At 42.6% G+C, this 19,268-nt stretch overlaps 1 protein-coding gene across 2 annotated transcripts in view; it reads left to right on the forward strand.

The window, feature by feature from the left end:
• Positions 1-18,410, forward strand: part of LOC139264626 (ADP-ribosylation factor-like protein 5B) — a 35,693-nt gene extending 17,283 nt beyond the window's left edge. For both annotated transcript variants that reach the window (XM_070881379.1, XM_070881381.1), the window contains 3 exons: positions 7,765-7,848; positions 13,030-13,181; positions 16,636-18,410. In XM_070881379.1, coding sequence (XP_070737480.1) covers positions 7,765-7,848; positions 13,030-13,181; positions 16,636-16,684 — 285 coding nt within the window. In that variant the 3' untranslated portion in view covers positions 16,685-18,410. The remainder of the gene's footprint in view (positions 1-7,764; positions 7,849-13,029; positions 13,182-16,635) is intronic.
• Positions 18,411-19,268: the final 858 nt, after the last annotated feature.

Raw genomic sequence — 19,268 nt, forward strand, 5'->3', positions numbered from 1 at the left:
TGATCATAAAAGGATCTATTTGGGCCGCAATATAGAAAAGATGCAGATTTCATGTTGGCGTATCGGCTGTCTGCAAGTGGTCTTTCTCTGTTATCTGTATCTTTTTTTAAAAAGAAACTTAAGTGGCATTGAATTTCTGTCTCTGGGGTTTCCGTGAATCTGCCACTGAAGTTGCAGCAGATACTAGATAGCACCCCTGCAGAAATTCAATCCCTTGGGTATCTTTAGTACCTACAGTAGCACATTACACTACACTTATGAAGCTATTCTCCCTGCCATGAAGTATCCTTTCACAAAAACTTGAATATTAAGCCTGGATCGTGGTTTCCTATCTCTATTCCCATGTCAGAAGTAGGCTGCTGTCTCGGCAGAGCGGTCAATGGACTACTGGTTTTGTAACTTGAGAAGGAATTTTTCATTCTCCTTTTTCTTTTGAAAAATAAAATCCTTTCAGCAACCAATAAATCCAAATATTTTGTTACCAAATTGTCATTACAATAACTGAAATGCCTTTTATGGGCACATTATCAAACTTTTTATTGCTATTATTTGTACATGTCATTGTACAGATAATGTACAATATGCTAACTGAATGTTAGTTCTTTCAATAGTATTTTTCTTGAATAAATTAACTAATCCACTTTGTAGTGGCGCTGAACTAAACAAGGCATCGGGAGCGGATGGAATCCCTGCTGAGGCACTAAAGTAAAGAAACATAGAAAATAGGTGTAGGCCATTCGGCCCTTTGAGCCTGCACCACCATTCAATATGATCATGGCTGATCATGTAACTTCAGTACCCCATTCCTGCTTTCTCTTCATACCCCTTGATCCCTTCAGCCATAAGGGCCACATCTAACTACCTTTTGAATATATCTAACGAACTGGCCTCAACAACTTTCTGTGTTAGAGAATTCCACAGGTTCACAATTCTCTGAGTGAAGAAGTTACTCCTCATCTCGGTCCTAAATGGCTTACCCCTTACCCTTAGACTGTGATCCGTGGTTCTGGACTTCCCCAACATTGGGAACATTCTTCCTGCATCTAACCTGTCCAATCCCGTCAGAATTTTATGTTTCTATGAGATCCCCTCTCATTCTTCTAAATTCCAGTGAATATAAGCCTAGTCGATCCAGTCTTTCTTCATATGTCAGTCCTGCCATCCTGGGAATCAATCTGGTGAACCTTCACTGCACTCCCTCAATAGCAAGAATGTCCTTCCTCAGATTAGGAGACCAAAACTGAACACAATATTCAAGGTGTGGCCTCACCAAGGCCCTGTACAACTGCAGTAAGCCCTCCCTGCTCCTATACTCAAATCCTCTCACTATGAAGGTCAACATGCCATTTGCCTTCTTCACCGCCTGCTGTACCTGCATGCCAACTTTCAATGACTGATGTACCATGACACCCAGGTCTCATTGCACCTCCCCTTTTCCTAATCTGTCACCAATCAGAAAATATTCTGCCTTCCTGTTTTTGCCACCAAAGTGAATAACCTCACATTTATCTATATTATACTGCATCTGCCATGCATTTGTCCACTCACCTAACTTGTCCAAGTCACCCTTCAGCCTCATAGCATACTCCTCACTGCCACCCAGCTTAGTGTCATCTGCAAACTTGGAGATATTAGATTCAATTCCTCCGTCTAAATCATTAATATATATTGTAAATAGCTGGGGTCCTAGCACTGAACCTTGTGGTACCCCACTAGTCACTGCCTGCCATTCTGAAGAGGACCTATTTATTCCTACTCTTTGCTTCCTGTCTGCCAACCAGTTCTCTATCCACGTCAATACATTACCCCCAATGCCATGTGCTTTAATTTTGCACACTAATCTCTCGTGTGGGACCTTGTCAAAGGCCTTTTGAACGTCCAAATACACCACATTCACTGGTTCTCTCTTGTCCACTCTACTAGTTACATCCTCACAAAAATTCTAGAAGATTTGTCAAGCATGATTTCCCTTTCATAAATCCATGCTGACTTGGAACGATCCTGTCACTGCTTTCCAAATGCGCTGCTATTACATCTTTAATAATTGATTCCAATATTTTCCCCACTACCAATGTCTGGCTAACCAGTCTATAATTCCCTGTTTTCTCTCTCCCTCCTTTTTTAAAAAGTGGAGTTACATTAGCTACCCTCCAATCCATAGGAACTGATCCAGAGTCTATAGAACATTGGAAAATGACCACCAATGCATCCACTATTTCTAGGGCTGCTTCCTTAAGTACTCTGGGATGCAGACTATCAGGCCCTGGGGATTTATCGGCCTTCAGTCCCATCAGTTTCCATAACATCATTTCCTGACTAATAAGGATTTTCCTCAGTTCCTCCTTCTCGCTGGCCCCTCGGTCCCCTAGTATTTCCGGAAGGTTAGTTGTGTCTTCCTTAGTGAAGACCGAACCAAAGTATTTGTTCAATTGGTCTGCCATTTCTTTGTTTCTCATTATAAATTCACCTGATTCCTGCAAGGGACCTACATTTGTCTTCACTAATCTTTTTTTCTTCATATATCTATAGAAGCTTTTGCAGTCAGTTTTTATGTTCCCCGCAAGCTTACTCTCATACTCTATTTTCCCCCTCCTAATTGAACCCTTTGTCCTGCTGTGCTGAATTCTAAATTTCTCTCAGTCCTCAGGTTTGTTGTTTTTTCTGGCCAATTTATATGCCTCTTCCTTGGATTTAATACTATCCCTAATTTCCCTTGTTAGCCACAGTTGAGCCACCTACCCCGTTTTATTTTTACGCCAGACAGGGATGTTCAATTGTTGAAGTTCATCCATGTGACCTTTAAATGTCTGCCATTGCCTATCCACTGTCAACCCTTTTAAGTATCATTCGCCAGTCTATCCTAGCCAATTCATGTCTCATACCATTGGAGTTACCTTTAAGTTCAGGACCCTAGTCTCTGAATTAACTGTGTCAGACTCCATCTTAATGAAGAATTCTGACATATTATGGTCACTCTTCTCCAAGGGGCCTCTCGCAACAAGATTGCTAATTAATCTTCTCTTGTTACGCAACACCCAGTCTAGACTGGCCAGCTCTCTAGTTGGTTCTCGACGTATTGGTCTAGAAAACCATCCCTTATACACTCCAGGAAATCCTCCTCCACCGTATTGCTTCAGTTTGGTTAGCCCAATCTATACGTCGATTAAAGTCATCCATGATAACTACTGTACCTTTATTGCACGCATTCCTAATTTCCTGTTTGACGCCATCCCCAACCTCACTACTACTATTTGGTGGTCTAATACACAACTCCCACTAGCATTTTCTGCCCTTTGATGTTCCGCAGCTCTACCCATACAGATTCCACATCATCCAAGCTAATGTCCTTCCTTACTATTGCATTAATCTCCTCTTTAACCAGCAACGCTACCCCACCTCCTTTTCCTTTCAGTCTATCTTTCCTGAATATTGAATACCCCTGGAAGTTGAGTTCTCAGCCTTGGTCACCCTGGAGCCACGTCTCCGTAATCCCAATGACATCATATCTGTTAACAGCTATGCGCAATTAATTCATCCACCTTATTAAGAATGCTCCTCGCATTGAGACACAGAGCCTTCTGGCTTGTTTTTTTAACACTCTTTGTCCTTTTAGAATTATGTTGTAATGTGGCAGAGAGGCACGAATGCACGACCTCGTCTCTCTCATCTGGAAGGAGGAGAGCATGCCAGGAGATCTCGGAGATGCAGTAATCGTGACCCTCTTTTTTAATAAAAAAAAAAGGCACAAGTCCAACTGCGGCAACTACAGTGGAATCTCCCTGTTATCAGCTACTAGGAAGGTCATCGCTAGAATTCTCCTCCACCGTCTTCTCCCTGTGGCCGAGGAGCTCCTCCCGGAGTCACAGTGCAGATTCCGTCCACAACAGGGTACAACAGACATGATCTTTACAGCGCGACAACTGCAAGAGAAATGCAGGGAACAGCACCAACCCTTGTACATGGCCGCCTTTGACCTTACAAAGGCCTTTGACACTGTTAACCGTGAGGGACTATGGAGCGTCCTCCTCCGTTTTGGCTGCCCTCAAAAGTTTGTCGCTATCCTCTGCCTGCTCCACGATGACATGCAAGCCATGATCCTGACCAACGTATCCACCACAGATCCAATCCACATCCGGACCGGGGTCAAGCAGAGCTGCGTCATCTTGCCAATTCCCTACTTGATCTTCCTCACTGCAATGCTCCACCTCACACTCGACAAGCTCCCCGCTGGAGTGCAACTAAACTATAGAACAAGTGGGAATCTGTTCAACCTTCGTCTCCTCCAGGCCAGATCCAAGACCATCCCATCCTCTGTCGCCGAACTACAGTACGAAGTCAACGCTTCCGCCTGCGCACATTGAGGCTGCTGCCAAGCCATCGTCAACATCTTCACCGAGGCGTACAAAATCATGGGCCTTACACTAAACATTCGTAAGACAAAGGTCCTCCACCAACCTGACCCTGCCACACAGCACTGCTCCCCAGTCATCAAGACCCACGGCGTGGCCCTGGACAACGTGGACCATTTTCCATACCTCGGGAGCCTATCATCAGCAAGGGCAAACATCGACGACGAGGTTCAGCCTTCGACTGCCTGAGGAAGAGTGTGTTCGAAGATCAGGCCCTCAAATGGTCTACAGGGCTATAATGATACCCGCTCGCCTGTATGGCTGAGATGTGGACCATATACAGTAGACACCTCAAATCGCTGTAGAAATACCACCAACGATGTCTCCACAAGATCCTGCAAATCCCCTGGGAGGACAGACGCACCAACGTTGGTGTCCTCAATCAGGCCAACATCCCCAGCATCGAAGCACTGACCACACTCTACCCGCTCCGTTGGGCGGGCCACATTGTTCGTATGTCTGACACAAGACTCCCAAAGCAAGCGCTCTACTTGGAACTCCTACACAGCAAGCGAGGCCCAGGTGGGCAGAGGAAACGTTTCAAGAACACCCTCAAAGCTGCCTTGATAAAATGCAACATCCCCACTGACACCTGGGAGTCCCTGGCCAAAGATCGCCCTAAGTGGAGAAAGAGCATCCGGAAGGGCTGAGCACCTCTGGTCTCGTCGCCAAGAACATGCAGAAAGCAAGCGCAAACAGCGGAAGGAGCGTGCGGCAAACCAGAGTCCCCACCCACCCTTTCCTTCAATGACTGTCTGTCACACTTGTGACAGAAATTGTAATTCCCGTATTTGACTGTTCATTCACCTAAGAACTCCCTTTTAGAGTGGAAGTCTTCCTCGATTTCAAGGGACTGTGTATGATGATGGGTCTGATTTCTTAGATATATAAAAAAAAAATTAGAATGAATGGATTTTGTGAAATATGTAGACCCGGAATTTGCAGTTGCTGTTATCACCTTACCCCTTTGAAACTGACCCGCAACCTCCAGATGTAGCGCATGCGCATCCTAACGCAGAAATCCTGAAGTTGCAGTCAGTCATTCACTGCTCCGACACTGGCTGCGTATGGGCCCCTGTCAACAGTCGACAATCATTGTAATCTGTGAAATCGTGGAAACTGACAAACTTTGGTTCTTTCGGGGTAATATCGCTGTTAAAAGCTAGACCCTTTTGTAGTAGGTGTAACTGAGGCTTTAACAGGGTTTAAACAAATGTTATGGCCCTAAGAGAGTAATTTTAACTTTGTGGAATGTCAAATATATCCATTTTAATTAAAAATTTAAATTTTAAGAAACTATGGGCTGCATTTTGGGCTTTTGCAATTTTGGGGCGCTAATCATGGTGGGGTGTTAAAGATGGCACCTGACAATAGTTTGCACCGTCGACTGTAAGTTGGAGGCGCGTTTGGCGTTAACTCGGGCGTTGCGTTGCACAACGGACTTTGTGCACCTAAGCCGAAACTTGCGGCGGTAAAGAAGTTTCATTGTTGTTTAGTGCCCTGCAACATAACGTTGTATATTGTATGGTTTTATTTGGGTGGGAGGAGTTTTTGTGACTTTATTGCAGTAAAATATGTGAATCATCATTTGCCATTGGTGTATTGTGCATCATTCCCAACGTTCAACGCAGATGTACCTTTTTTGGGGGCACATAGCGTATCCAGTATTAGCTCCATCCCTCAGTTTCCTTCATTTAGGAGAGCCGATCCATTATGAGCTGGTGACGTGCGACTGTTGGTCCAGCAGCATCTCCATGCTGCCTCCCCCGAGTATGGGGTGGCCTTCCAATGGGGGTCCCGCTAGGCTTCTCTTTGTCGTCGTCCTCTTCCTGAGGTGGATATGCAATCCCCACTGGCAATGCCTGGCCCCTCATGATGGCCAAGTTGAGCAGCATTCAGCACACCACAATGAATTTTGATACCTGTTGAGGGGCGTATTGAAGGCTGCTTCCAGAGAGGTCCAGGCATTGGTGTGCCTGTAGGAGATGGCATATCTCTGTCAGCACGCCCTTTCAGGAGTGCAGCCTTCTCTCGCAGTGTTCCTCGGAGAGCTGAAGGTATGAGCGTTGGTGCCTGTAAACCTGTGTGGGGTGAAGCCTCCTCCCCGGACATCTTCGGCCTCTCCTCATCCGTGGGCCAACATGGCCAAGAGCCTTCTAGCTTGACACCGCCTGGCAATAGCATGGAGCATGATACGCTGGCAAACTATTAATGCCCCCATTAAATTTTCTCGAGTTGTAAGGGCACTATAATGGCAAATAAGTGAAGTTTGCAAGTCGGTGCTTCGCAAAGCATTGTGTGCGCAACCGTTGTAGTCAATGTGACCTGCGATGTAGGATACTCATCCCTCCATTTAAAAATGCTGCCGATACCGCCTGCCGCACCCTGGGTCCGCCTGTTTTTTTTCAGGTGTTTCCTGGGGAGGACGTTAAATGAGGTGTAGGGACCGAATGTTCCATCCGGGGTGCTAACACAGCATTGCATGATGATTGATGTCAATATCTCAGTCAAATGGATGGCGAGGCTAACCAGTAGCCAAATCTACTGGCTGGGCGGTAAATCCTGGACACCGGCATTACACCCAAAAACAGCATTTAATGCCCTGCTGGGGCACTAACCAGGGCATTATTGAGCTGAAAATCCAGCCATTTAAGTTTGTTCATTTTTATTTCATGTTTACCTTTTCCCCATATGAGAGCCTCAATTATTGTTATTCTCTCTCTAACATTTTTTTAAGGTTAGAATCAAAGGAGCTTTCTCACTTCCTGGTTCTCGATCTGTGGGAGTTCTGCATTGTCATTGACTGCTTAGACAGCTTGTTGACATCACAGCAGCTCGTGCTATGGGATTCCCACTAAACTACGGATTTCAATTGCCCATCAGGAAAGCCAAACTTCTTGTTATAGAGATCGCAAGATCTTTGTGGGAAGCTTACTTTGGGGCCTGTGATGAACACCTTTGCTTTGCCGCTGACCACAAATTATATGTTATAGAATTATATATGGAATTGCATGTGAAAGTTGTCAGTTCTGAGATAATTTTGTATCATTGTCTGAGACAAGATAAAGCCTTGACGGAATGCTTCAGGTTGTTGAGCTGTCAGTAGATTTCTCCACTTCAGAAGATAACATTTCACTTTGTGATGCCTGGTTACCCAATGGAACTATCATTTTTGCATAATTGCTCAGGCTCAGTACTGACTTGTCTAACCATTGCACCACCATACTCCTGCATTATGGTATTTGTGGAATTTATTCATTGTATAGAGTTTGTTTCACACACAAACTGAAACTGAAACTGAAAGTACTATTTTGTATAGAAAATGTTCTTAGAAGTTTCCTTTTACTATTTGCAGTTTATAATTCTGGTTGTGGATAGCACTGACCGAGAGAGATTGTCAATCAATAAGGAGGAACTGTACAGGATGCTGGCTCATGAGGTAAGTCTATTATTGAATTAATTATTAAAAAGGGCTTTAAGGCTTTCCTTTTAATAAAAAAATCAGACTTCTGTTAATTCATACAGGTTGACCCAGACTTTATTAAAGATCATGAGATATGAGCTCAGTCTTAATAGATCTTTGTAGACCAGTCAAACATTTTCAATAATACCTTATTTTCTTGGTAATGATTAATGCAGTCTTAATCCTGTTGCCAGACAAATATGTGTGAAAGAATGCTTGTACATACAAGAAATGCATTCTGCTTTGACTTTATCAATATACAGTATCTGTTGGCACTCACTCACACACTCTCCCCTCCCCTCCCCTCCAATATGCTATAGATTATTTTGAATGCACCTAGAAAAAAACAAACATTACATTTTTGGGAGTGAAAGATTATTGTGGATAAGGAGACAGATATAATGAAAGACCTTCATCATGATTAATTGAATAAGAACATAAGAAGCAGGAGTAGGCCATTTGGCCACTCGAGCCTGCTCCGCTATTTAATAAGACCATGGCTGATCTGATCTTGGGAATAAAACTTTTGCACAGGTTTAAGCATATAATCTAGGCTAACACTTCAATGCAGTACCGAGGGAGTGCTGCACTGTCAAAGGTGCTGTCTTTTGGATGAGACATTAAACCGAGGCTCCATCTGCCCCCTCAGGTGGAAGTAAAAGATCCCGTGGCACTATAAAAGAAAAGCAGGGGAGTTCTTCCAGTATCCTGGCCAACAGTTATCCATCAACCAACCATTATTAAAACAGATTATAAGGTCAATTATTTCATGCTGTTTGTGGGATCTTGCCGTGCACAAATTGGCTGACTTGTTCCTCTACATTACAACAGTACTTCATTGGCTGTGGAGAACTTTGAGCCATCCTGAGGTAATGAAAGGCGTTGATATAAATTCAAGTTCGTTCTATCTTCATTCACAAACCTACATTCTTTATCCTGTATCAGGATTCAAGCCCATTAAGAGGTGAAATCGATGCGTAATGCATTTTAAGAATTTTATTCCCTATAGTCTGAAAGAACCTTAAAATGAAATTCTTCAATTCCCTTTCTCTGGTCATTGGTGGCATTACTTCATTAGGATAACTGCTAAAGCTGTCTGCATCTGACTCTGCCTATTTTGCGTTGAGTCAGATTTGAAATTTTCAACAAAATCTTCTGTATGTCCCGATCATTTGAGTTTGGCATGGATTTTCCTCTATTCTGAAGTGGATTATTATTTTTGTTCCAAAGTGTTTTGGTTAGATTGAAATGTACTTCAGTTGATGCCTGAATTAGGTTTTAGATTCTCTATATCTTCTCACGGAGTTTCTTGCTGCAGGTTGACACCTCAAAGTAATTTTGTTGCAATCATGGCACAGTTTTGAACTGAGCAAAATATGTTTTCTGGCAAAGATGTGTTGAATATCTGAAGCACTGTAAAGTGATCTTTGAATAAAGCATAGACTGCACTTGGTGTATCAATTTAAAATCTTTGGAATGAGATCTGTAGCTCAAATCCAAGAGAAGACTGCTTTGGATACTGGATATCCTTTTTCGGGTTCTATAACTTCTTTGTGGCCACATTGGAATTGCTCTAAGGTTTGGTTTTTGGCTTCTTGAATGTTCCAGCATCACTTCAGCATTCGCCCAACAGTAAATCAGAAATGAGTAAATTGGATATAACTGCAAAACAGGATTCTCTGGGCGGCAGCTCACAATCCAACTAGAGAGCATCAAACAGTCGACGTGAAGCAATTAAGGGATTTGCCTGACCTGTAACCGGTTTACACTTTGTTCAAACTAGATGTTATTTTGGCACTGATTATATCAAACAAGATCTGCCAAGTAGGTGGTGGTTAGAAAGTAGGAACTTGCATTCTGTACAGTTTTAAGATTTTATCAGAATGTCTAGAAGTGCTTCAAAAGCTGAATTATTTTTCAAGTACAGTCACCGATAAGTAGGCAAATGCAACAGCAAATGGCACACAGCAAGGTCCCGCAATTGAATGCAGGAGAAACTTTTTGACAGAGGATTGTGAGGCAATGCACTGCTGGACTTAGCAATTTGAAGGAGAAACCATCTCAACATTTAATAATAGGTTAGATAGGGGGTTGAAGGAATATGAGATTGAGTCTCCTGCTTATGTGGAGGGTTAACACCAACACCAACTGCTTGGGCTAAATGACCTGTTTCTATGGAGTGCCAACCTAGCTTGCGTATTCCAGTCTTGGAGTGGGACATTAAATCATAACCTCCCTACTATGGGCAAGAGCGCTATCGGTTGAACATAAGAAATGGGAGCAGGAGTACGAACTGCATGTGCCCCGGGATAAATGCGGGGCTCTGCACAGGCCTACGTATAGAGGTCCAGGACCGCAAGTGTCCGAATCTCTGGGACCTTCAGGTAAGTTTGTAGACTTTTTGCTGATCGGAGGCATCTGCCTGCAGGAAGCCCCTGACCGCAAATTCAGGGCCAATATTGTATCTAAAGTTTTCAGCAGACCTTCAGTGAAGGTATCCTACAAACCTTTTGGATGTCCTATTTCTGAAACTTACAATTTTAGCTGTAAAAAATGCATCATTCTGAAACCAGATGCATAGAAATGGTTTTACATTACTTTTATTTACAGCAACCAAATAATAATTCTACAGCAGTGGTACATGTATAAACTTTGCTATTATTGACATGTTTGACATTATTTAAGAAGGGTGGTTGAGTGAAACCAGGTAACTACAAGCCTGTCAGTTTGTCACTTGTGGGGCAGCTACTAGAATCTGCCATTAGTGATGGTGACTGACCAGTTGAACAAATATGAGCTGATCAGAGAGAGGCTTTAAGGGTAAGGCATGTCACACCAATCTTAAATTTCTTGAAGAGGTCACTAATAAGCTACATTCCGGACGTTACCTATGTGAATTTCCAGAACCCATTTGATAAAGTTCAACACAAGATTATTAGCAAAAATGAGTGCATGCCTTTTGCCTTGGGCTGGAAATTGGTTGGGAGCTAAAGATGTAGCCCTGAGATTAACTGGGAAGGGTGTGGGAGAGACCATACTTGGCCGACGAACCCAGAAAGGGCGAGAAGATTGGCAGGGCCTCATTTGTTCTGGGGCCTCAGCCTTTTGTTATATTAATGATTTGAATGAAGGAATAGAGAGCTGGATACCTAAGTTTTCAGATGAAACTTAAGTTAGGAGGGAGAGTAGGTAGTGCAGATGGAAACAAGAAGTGAGTTAGGAAAAGCAATGGTAACTGGAGTTCAATATGTTCAAGTGTGAGGTATCCACTTTGGAACCAAGAAACATATTTTCTAAATGGTGAGAAAAAGGGAACTATAGAGGAGCAAAGAAGTTGTAACACAAAATCTAGTAGACTGGTGCTAAAATAGGATGTTGGCCTTTATCTCAATCGGGCTAGAATACAAAGGGAGGAAGTTGTACTTCAGCCTTGGTCAGACCCCCATCCAGAGTCCTACATTCAGTTCACGGCACCGCACCTCAGAGTACATTGGCCTTTGAGTGGGTACAAAGCAGATTCACTAGACTGATACCTGGGCTTAAAGGGTTAAATCGAGCAGTGCGAGTCCGGGGTGCATGGTGAGGCCCAACGTCGGAGGAGGAGTGGCAGTTCGAGCAGCGCGAGTCCGGGGTACGTGGTGTCGGGAGGCCTATAAAGGCCCAACGTCGGAGGAGGAGTGGCAGTTCGAGCAGCGTGAGTCCGGGGTGCATGGAGAGGCCTATAAAGGCCCAGCTTGTACAGCTCCAGCCGGGAGAAAAAGCAAAAAAGTAGTAGAAAGAAATCAAAAGGTGACGTCACAGCCAAAGGGGTAAGTGATTGGTGAGTAGCTTTTCTTTTTCTTTTTTATATCAGTAAATAACCTGTTAACATTGTTGTCGCCAAAATAAGTGTATCTAAGGGTTAAGTCATGGCAGGAGAGTTCGGTCACGTGATATGCTCCTCCTGTACCATGTGGGAACTCGGACACTTCCGGTGTCCCTGATGACTACATGTGCGGGAAGTGTATCCGCCTCCAGCTCCTGACTGACCGCGTTGCAGATTTGGAGCTGAGGGTGGATTCACTCTGGAGCATCCACAATGCTGAGAATGACGTGAGTAGCACATGTAGCGAGTTGGTCTTACCGCAGGTGAAGGGTCCACAGCCAGATAGGGAATGGAAGACCAACAGGAAGAGCAGTGCAAGGAAGGTAGTGCAGGGGTCCCCTGCGGTCATCCCCCTGCAAAACAGATACACTGCTTTGAGTATTGTTGAGGGGGATGACTCATCATGGGAGGGCAGCAGCAGCCAAGTTCATGGCACCGTGGCTGGCTCTGTTGCATAGGAGGGCAGGAAAAAGAGTGGGAGAGCGATAGTGATGGGGGATTCAATTGTAAGGGGAATAGATAGGCGTTTCTGCGGCCGCAACCGAGACACCAGGATGGTATGTTGCCTCCCTGGTGCAAGGGTCAAGGATGTCTCGGAGCGGGTGCAGGACATTCTGAAAAGGGAGGGAGAACAGCCAGTTGTCGTGATGCACATTGGTACCAACGACATAGGCAAAAAAAAGGATGAGGTCCTACGAGACGAATTTAAGGAGCTAGGAGCTAAATTAAAAAGTAGGACCTCAAAAGTAGTAATCTCAGGATTGCTACCAGTGCCACGTGCTAGGCAGAGTAGGAATTGCAGGATAGCACAGATGAATACTTGGCTTGAGCAGTGGTGCAGCAGGGCGGGATTCAAATTCCTGGGGCATTGGAACCGGTTCTGGGGGAGGTGGGACCAGTACAAACCGGACGGTCTGCACCTGGGCAGGACCGGAACCAATGCCCTAGGGGGAGTGTTTGCTAGTGCTGTTGGGGAGGAGTTAAACTAATATGGCAAGGGGATGGGAACCAATGCAGGGAGACAGAGGGAAACAAAATGGAGAGACAAGCAAAAGACAAAGAAGATGAGTAAAAGTGGAGGGCAGAGAAACCCAAGGCCAAAAACAAAAAGGGCCAATGTACAGCAAAATTCTAAAGGGTCAAAGTGTAATAAAAAGGCAAGCCTGAAAGCTCGGTGCCTCAATGCGAGGAGTATTCGGAACCCAGGAGAGGGTTCTGAGCTCGAGTGGGTGAGAATGAGTCTTGCATGCTTTTGAAATGGGCAGTTATCAAATGTTTGTTCTTTCTTTCAGGATCTAAGGAATGCAGCTGTGCTTATATTTGCTAACAAGCAAGACAAGAAGTGTTGCATGTCTGCAGTTGAAATCTCAAAATACCTTACACTAAGTTCTATCAAAGACCATCCATGGCATATTCAAGCCTGCTGTGCCCTGACAGGAGAGGGGTGCGTATACTGTTCAGTTTTACAATCAATTTCTTATTTTGCCTTAGTTAGTTGTAACATTTTACATAAAAAGTTCTTCATGTAGTGTCTATTATCAATAACTCGGTTGTTTTCTCTCCCTCATTCCCAACTGATTTTTTTAATATTACTATATTATATGAAATCCTTCACTCCCTAGTTTCCAATTCATCCCATTTACATTCCACTAAGATAAATTCCTTTCCAGCAAAAATAGGTTTGCTACTATGATGGCTCCTTAAACACTTCTTCCCCGCTCCACACACACATTTTTCACAAGTAGCATGACGCAACTTTCATGATCTCCAAGTTCGCTCTCCCATAGGAAAAATTTGTATTAAATTTGTCCACAGTTCCTGGGAGCCACTGTGGCTATCTTTAATAGAGGAATCTCAGGTGGCACTGTGTGGCCTTCAGTGCCCCATTTGCCCCTCCCCTCCCAATCAAACTGCACAAGTTATATTGTGTTTGTCCATGTGACTGTTCAGAAGAACTCCTACGAACCACCACATACCCAGTCCTCCTCTTTCTCTTGTGCAGGCGCCTATTCATTTGTATCCCAATGTCAGGATTACAGTTCCTAGTCGTATTGCCCATTGAGACTAAATTCCTAATCGTCAAACCTTAACCAGAGCTATAATATAAAGATAGTAAAACCCTGCACCATCCCTTGGTAAACCTAAAATTCATAGGTGCTCATGCACGAAAGAATGTCCTCCTTTCTGTAGCGCACTCTCTTCTAACCGCTGTGCTTTTTCTGTGCCCCATACCTTTCTATCTCTGCTTTTCCCATTTCTCTCTCCTGCTCTCTCACACAGTTTCCCCATGCAGGGGGCAATAAGTTGTTGCAGAAGCCAAAAGGCAAATGAGATAAAACAATGGTAAGAGGTGGAGAAAAAAGGGAAAATGCAGAGAGGAATAGAGAATATATGGAGGGGGGACACTGCGCAAAAGCCATGTGCAAGCTGTAGCCTTAATTTGAATACCGCACAAGAATAGGATGAAAATCTGCTCTCTGATAGTGGTATGGTTCCAAAGTAAATTGATTGAACACTTCCTAGTGGACATAGAGCTTGGGCAGAAATTTAAATTGCATTGGCAGCTTCACTTGTAAGGATGCCTGGTGTTAGAAACTGAAATGGCAATGCTCGTGTATTGAGGGGTGCTCATGAGACTAGAGTTAAGAGAAGTTCCTGAAGCCCAGTGAGAGGAGCTTAACTTTGCATCAGCAAGTGCTTGGTTCTGGATACCTCAAGTGTAAAAGTGTCCCTGCACAGATGCCCCTCGCCTTGATAAGCAAAGTAAAAGACTGATCAGCCTCGGCTGATTTGAGGGACTTTGTAGTAGTTGGCTCTTTATAAGAAATAGGAGCAGGAGTAGGCCAAACGGCCCCTCGAGCCAGCTCCGCCATTTAATACGATCATAGCTGATCCGATCATGGACTCGGGCCCACTTCCCTGCCCGCTCCCCATAACCCCTTATTCCCTTATCAGTTAAGAAACTGTCTCTCTCTGTCTTAAATGTATTCAACTACCCAGCTTACACAGCTCTCTGAGGCAGCGAATTCCACAAATTTATAACCCTCTGAGAGAAGAACTTCCTCATCAGTCTTAAATGGGTGGCCTCTTATTCTAAGATTATGCCCCCTAGTTCTAGTCTCCCCTATCAGTGGAAACATCCTCTCTGCATCCACCTTGTCAAGCCCCATCATAATCTTATGTTTTGATAGGATCACCTCTCATTCTTCTGAATTCCAATGAGTAGAGGTCCAACCTACTCAACCTTTCCTCATAAGTCAACCCCCTCATCTCTGGAATCAACCTTGTGAACCTTCTCTAACTGCCTCCAAAGCAAGTATATCCTTAAATATGGAAACCAAAACTGTACACCATATTCCAGGTGTGGCCTCACCAATACCCTGTATAACTGTAGCAAGACGTCCCTGCTTTTATACTCCATCCACTTTGTAATAAAGGCCAAGATTCCATTGGCCTTCCTGATCACTTGCTATACCTGCATACTAACCTTTTGTGTTTCATCCACCAGGAGCACCCCAGGTCCCGCTGTACTGCAGCACTTTGCAATTTTTTTCCATTTAAATAATAACTTGCTCTTCGATTTTTTTTTTCTGCCAAAGTGCATCACCTCACACTTTCCAACATTATACTCATTTTGCCAAATTTAAGCCCACTTACTTAGCTTGTTTATGTCCTTTTGCAGGTTTTTGTGTCCTCTTGCAGGTTTTTGTGTCCTCACACATTGCTTTTCCTCCCATCTTTGTATCGTCAGCAAATTTGGCTACGTTACACTGTCCCTTCATCCAAGTCGTTAATATAGATTGTAAATAGTTGGGGTCCCAGCACTGATTCCTGCGGCACCCCACTAGTTATTGATTGCCAACCCGAAAATGAACCATTTATCCCGACTCTCTGTTCTGTTAGTTAGCCAATCCTCTATCCATGCTAATATATTGCCCCCAACTCTGAACTTTTATCTTGTGAGCTAACATTTTATGTGTCACCTTGTCAAATGCTTTCTGGAAGTCCAAATACACCATATCCACTTGTTGCCCTTTATCCCACCCTGTTTGTTACAACCTCAAAGAATTCCAGCAAATATGTCAAACATGACTTCCCCTTCATAAATCCATGCTGACTCTGTCTGACTGAATTATGCTTTTCCAAATGTCCTGCGACTGTTTCTTTAATAATGGACTCCAACATTTTCCCAACCACAGATGTTAGGTTAACTGCTTTTTGTTTCCTCCTTTCTTAAATAGGGGCGTTACATTTGCAGTTTTCCAATCTGCTGGGACCTCCCCAGAATCCAGGGAATTTTGGTAAATTACAACCAATGCATCCACTATCCCTGCTGCTGCTACTTAAGACCCTAGGATACAAGCCATCAGGTCCAGGGGATTTATCTGCCTTTAGTTCCATTATCTTACTGAGTACCACCTCCTTAGTGATTTTGATTGTGTTAAGTTCCTCCCCCCTATAGCCCCTTGACTATCCATTGTTGGGATATTTTTAGTGTCCTCTATCGTAAAGACGGATACAAAATATTTATTCAGAGTTTCTGCCATCTCCATGTTCCGCATTACTAATTTCTCGGTCTCGTCCTGTAAGGGACCAAAATTTACTTTAGCCACTCTTCCTTTTTATATACCTATAGAAACTCTTGCTATCTGTTTTTCTATTTCTCTCTGCTCTGTGCCTTCCCCCAAGTGGCAGAGTGCTTTTAAGCATGAAATCTAATCTATATTTTGAAAAAGACTTATTAATTTGCCTTTTATATAATTGAGAAAAAACTACTTCAGGAAGTAGAGCACATTTATAGTATCATCTACATTTAAAAAAAAATTAGGATTTGTTATTTTAACATTACTCCTTTTAATGCATATGTCACTGAAGAAAAATGTTTTTCCCCCCTCTAGGTTGTGTCAAGGCCTTGAATGGATGACAACTAGAGTTGGAGTGAGATAAAGCTATAGCTCCACAAATATGAAGTTACCGTGTACCTGTGGAAAACTTATGAAGTTGCAAACATCCAGAAAATATGAATGAAAAGATTCACTTTCTATAACACTGGTCAGCTCAGTATTGTGCACTCGGACCTTGCACTACAGAAATGCCGTGTTTGGCATGCATTCCACAGAACTTTTCAAGCTGTACTGTGGCTATAACTTAAAAAAAAATCTAATCTGTTTTTTATGTGTTTACCAAAAGTTTCCATAAATAGTGGCTTAAATGGATAATGCACTTTTAGAACACAATTCCTTTCATCTGCATTTAGTTTTTTTAGGTTACTGATATTGAGACTGCTGTACTGTTTTGGTGTTAGACTGTGACTTTGTACCACTAAAGATCATGAAACTCGAGAATCCTTGATACTACTGCAACCAAGACAACCTGTCAGATTATAAACTAAAATGCATACTCCAATTTTTTAACAACTGTACCTTAATATAACTCTTAGCTAAACAATTACAACATATGTGAGGATACAGTGTGTTTGTAGTTTGGTTACTGGCTGCCACATTGGAATGATTTAGTATTTCTCTTCATAGAGAAGTCTTGACCACTATTTTCTGCTGAATGAACTTCTATATTAAGTAAACAAACATTTTTTAATATGACCAGCATGATGCAGTGACTAGAATTTGATAAGAATTGCTTATTGTAGGATTAAATTGACTATTTCAAAATCTGATTCCAGTTGAACTAATCATGTACTCAATTAAGGTATTTCTGTGTCTATAAATTACTAAGCCAACATTATTGATACCTATGCAGATAAATCTGGAATTTACATGAGAACTAACACTCCACTATTAGTAAATAAATCTAACTACAGGAAAAAATGTAGCGGGTTTATTAATCCTGCAGAGGAGCTATGATATTTGTATCTAATAAGCTCTTCACATAACAGGCAAAATAGATACTGTACTATTAAACCTTCATAATTGAATCTTAACCAGAGTTAGTAGCAATACCACCTGTTAGTCCATTAAACAGTTGCCAGAGTTGCTCCATATTAGCACAGACCGTTTCCTATAGTCCATTGGATGAAACTTGCCACATCAACACTACAGCTAAGTTTTTTATGTCTGGAAAGTTGGGCTCATCTGTCATTGTTTCTATCTATAAGAAAAATATTATAGGGAATTTTTTTGCTACAAAATTTTTCAGAATGTAAGTTTGGCTGCTTACTATGCAGCTAGGCCTGCATTTACTATACAGACATTGTGTTACCAGCATAACCTGTGACATTGGATTACTTTATCATCAAGATACTTCATTTAGATCTTGGACTAACCTAGAATTCTGAAAAAAGTACTTAATTTAAAGTTATTCTTTAATCAAAAGATTTTTTGAGTATTATCACATATAAGAATGATACTTTGTCAGCAATGTACACTCGTGAAATTGTTGACAGACGTCCAAGAATTAAGGTTGAAAATGTAAACTTTTGCATATGTTTGGCTATTGGCTCAGTTCAATTATTTTTAAACCATATGTGTTTGTAACTTTGGGGGAGATTTTTGTCTTATTAAAACATATGAAAGAAACGTTGGCTGTTTCTCAGTTTGAATGTGCTCTATTTATATACCATTAAATCAAGGTGCAGTAACATTTTGCATTTTAAAAAAAAATAAAACATTTTTGAGGCATTGCTTGTGCAATGCTTGTTCCAACAAATAAAACTAATTCTAACGCACTTTTCATTCTAGAGTATGATTGGTGTTGAAAGTGTTATTTTTTTAAAATCATTCCAGTGGTGTCTGCCATGGTGTTAGTCACAACACAATGCAATCTAATATAGTTGATCTTCCATGGCATTGTTCCCTTACTCTGTCTTTATCTTCCCTATTTTTTCTCTTCCCACATTTCTCTCTGGTGTTTCTCACTGTGTCTCTCTAATTTTAAAATAATTTTTGTCTAGCTCTCTGTAAGCCTCTATTTCCCTCTGTCTCCACTGTCACTGTGGTTGCCACACTTGTTTCTTTACTGATGTACTCAAATCATTGGCTTTGGGTTGAAAGTAGGGCTGGGGAAAATACTGCCTGAGAGATTATATAATGTAGATGATTGAGGGGAAAGATGGGGCTGAAGGTCTGACCAGAAGGGACTGGAGGCTGTAAGTGAACCAAGATGTGAGGTTGGAGAGTGGGTACAGAATCCGGGAGTAATAATGGTTTATGGGAGATCTGGAATCTGAGAACATGTTGGATTGCAATCTTGGTTTGGTGGGATTTTAAAGTGTCTGGGATTTGGAAGCATTCATTTTAGTGGTTGTAGCATGAAAATGCTGTTGGATTGGATTGAGGCCTGGGATGGAGCTAGCTTCCTGGGACTACGTAAAGGGACAGTTTGGAGACTGGGAGTATTCCGGAGCTTCAGGGAGGGAGTTTAGTGCATAGGGAGCACAAGCTTGAGGGCTGAGATGTATGAGAAGTGGGGTGTACGAGGGGGTAACTGCATTGAACAAGTAATTTGACAGCTCCGAGGCAGTGAAGGGTTGAATAAGATGATGGGAAGTAAATCTCTTGACCATCTGCATATGGGT

The sequence above is a fragment of the Pristiophorus japonicus genome, chromosome 5, assembly GCF_044704955.1.
Source record: "Pristiophorus japonicus isolate sPriJap1 chromosome 5, sPriJap1.hap1, whole genome shotgun sequence".
NCBI classification, from domain to species: domain Eukaryota; kingdom Metazoa; phylum Chordata; class Chondrichthyes; family Pristiophoridae; genus Pristiophorus; species Pristiophorus japonicus.